Raw genomic sequence first — 2491 nt, 5'->3', positions numbered from 1 at the left:
AATTTCACTCGATTTCGTTCATTATTGAGTGAGTAAAACAAGGACAAGAATTTTACTGTCTTGATTTTTTTTTTTCATTTATCGAAAAAACAAGACCAGAGGCATAATTGTATTAATCTCCTGAATGTTGTGAGAAAATTTCAAGATGATTGATTCACTATTCGCTGAGTAAAACGAGGACAAAATATTTCAGTATCGAAGCGCGGTCGTTACCGACAGAGTGTGTATGCCCGGCCCTTAAGTCTTTAGTTTGTAAATAAAAAAATATTGAAATTTCAGTTTTTTGTGTGAGATATTGTCAATAATCTCTATTAAAATGGTTATTAAATTTGCTTTTTCGGGTTGCAATACAAAATCTCAAACGGGGAAGTTATTATTCTTTCAAATGATCAACGAAAAACTGAGAAACAATCGTAATTAAGAATATTATCTTTCCACTAACAGCAGACTTGGGTTGGAAGACGATTGCGAGATGATTTTCATAATTTTTCGGAATTACTCTTCTTTCTTAAGTTTTTCGTTGGTAATTTGAAAGAATAAAAATTTCTCTGCTTGAGAGTTTGTATTGCAACCTAAAACACCACTTTTAATAACTATTTTATTAGATTTTATTGACAATATCACAGACAAAAAAGCCGAAATTTCAATATTTTTTTATTTACAAACTAAAGACTTTAATTAAAAACCGCTTCGATATTTCGATACACGAGGATTTCGGCTTTCGCCAGATATTTTTTGTTTATTTTTTTACTTAAATATAAACTAATTACAAGTACTTTTAACAAGCTAATTTAACACTGTTAAACATTTAACAATGTTAAACATGCTTATTAAACATGTGTAACGTAAAAGGGCCCATCTTACAACATAATCATATCAAGAAATTTTAAAATTACTTCCGCGCATTATGAATGGGGCTCGCTAGGCGTAAGCTTCGGAACTCTGACGTCCGGCGCCACTAGTACTTTTCGAGTGCGGCGTAGGCCGTAGAGTTTGCCTCAGACTGCCGCAGACGCCATTAGTCATTCGGTACTCGGCTGTTGTAGCAACGAGTCGCTTCCAGTAATACCAGCAGTTTGTGACTTTTTGAAGTACATAACCTCAAATAACTTCTCAATAGACAACGTGAAAATTCTTTACGTGTATACGTTGAGAAAGAAATGAACTGCAACAGCGGCATGATCAAGGAAGTAGTGGTCAGTGAAAGCGATTTAATCAGGTATTGTTGATAATTTATTTTTATTGTTTAGGATGTCTGAAAAGTCTAAGGATATTGTGCAATTGGCAGCTGATACTTGCGAAGAAGTAAACGATCGAGTTGACTCTAACCCAACTAGATTTGATGAACCACATGTGAAAGCCAGTGAAAGCGATTTAATCAGGTACTGTTGATGTTTAATTTTTTTTATTCAAAGTTCTTAAGTATAAATCCCTTATTTCATTAATTTATTGTTTAGGATGTCTGAAAAATCTAAGGATATTGTGGCAGCTGACCCATGCGAAGAAGTGAACGATCGAGCTGACTCTAACACAACTAGATTTGATGAACCAAGTTTATCCAAAGATTCAGAAGTTTTGCTTACACAGATTAAAGATCTTACGATTATGACTCAAAAATGTGCAGAAGACACATGCAATGAAGTAAATGATCTACGTCAAGGTGACTCTACCACAACTAGAACTGATGAACCAAATTCATCCGAAGATTCAGCGGTAAGTTCAATTTTAATTATCAATCATGATAACATGATGAACTCTAGATACTGATGTACTACATGAATGACATAGTATACTATAGTACTATACAGTAAATTTACTAGTGTCTATGATTGCTTGCATTGTGACTTGCATCGTACTATTTCAATTTCGAACAATTTTTTTAAATTTCTAAATATTTTCTTATGTTCATTACTATTTTAATTCTTATGTTCAGCTATTTTTTTTTTTTTTTGGACTATGCTGTTTAATTTTAATACTTTATGAAACTAAACCAACAAAAAATTTCAATTCCAGGCAAATCGTAACAAGTTGGCGATTGTTGTTAAAGAAAAAAGTCCAACAATATCGACCAAGAGAGGATCATTCACATGTGAAATTTGTCATCAATCATTTTTACGCAGGGCAAATCTGAATGTACACATCAAGTCTAAACACGGTTCTAGTGAACCATTTCCTTGTAAAGATTGTTCCAAATCATTTGCAAGAAAAAGTTACCTTATCTCTCATATACAAGTAGTACATAATCCNAAATATACCTATTTCTCGTAAGCGCCGAAACACGACATGATGTTCGGTTCCCTTCCGTCTTTTGATAACTGAAAATGAAAATATAATTATCAGTAAAAGAATAAAATTGTGCAGAAATGTATTATTGTTTAAAAACGAATCTTACTCTGAACTTTTAGCATATTGAAGTTGTTGTGACCGAATATCGAAATGAACAATTTCTGAAGAAGCAACGACACCAACCGGTTAATTTACTTCAGTTCTA

General features: G+C 32.8%; 1 protein-coding gene across 1 annotated transcript; it reads left to right on the top strand.

Annotated features, from left to right (window-relative positions):
* The first annotated feature begins 1038 nt into the window (after nucleotides 1-1038).
* LOC111693295 (zinc finger protein 26-like) lies at nucleotides 1039-2268 on the top strand. The gene is made up of 4 exons (XM_023457677.1): nucleotides 1039-1219; nucleotides 1251-1382; nucleotides 1458-1713; nucleotides 2014-2268. The coding sequence occupies exons 1-4, from the start codon at nucleotides 1161-1163 to the stop codon at nucleotides 2266-2268; spliced, it is 702 nt and encodes a 233-aa protein (XP_023313445.1). The 5' UTR covers nucleotides 1039-1160.
* Nucleotides 2269-2491: the final 223 nt, after the last annotated feature.

The sequence above is a fragment of the Trichogramma pretiosum genome, unplaced genomic scaffold, assembly GCF_000599845.2.
Source record: "Trichogramma pretiosum strain Unisexual culture from Peru unplaced genomic scaffold, Tpre_2.0 scaffold226, whole genome shotgun sequence".
Taxonomy (NCBI): Eukaryota; Metazoa; Arthropoda; class Insecta; order Hymenoptera; family Trichogrammatidae; genus Trichogramma; species Trichogramma pretiosum.
This window is presented reverse-complemented; position numbering and strand designations above follow the sequence as displayed.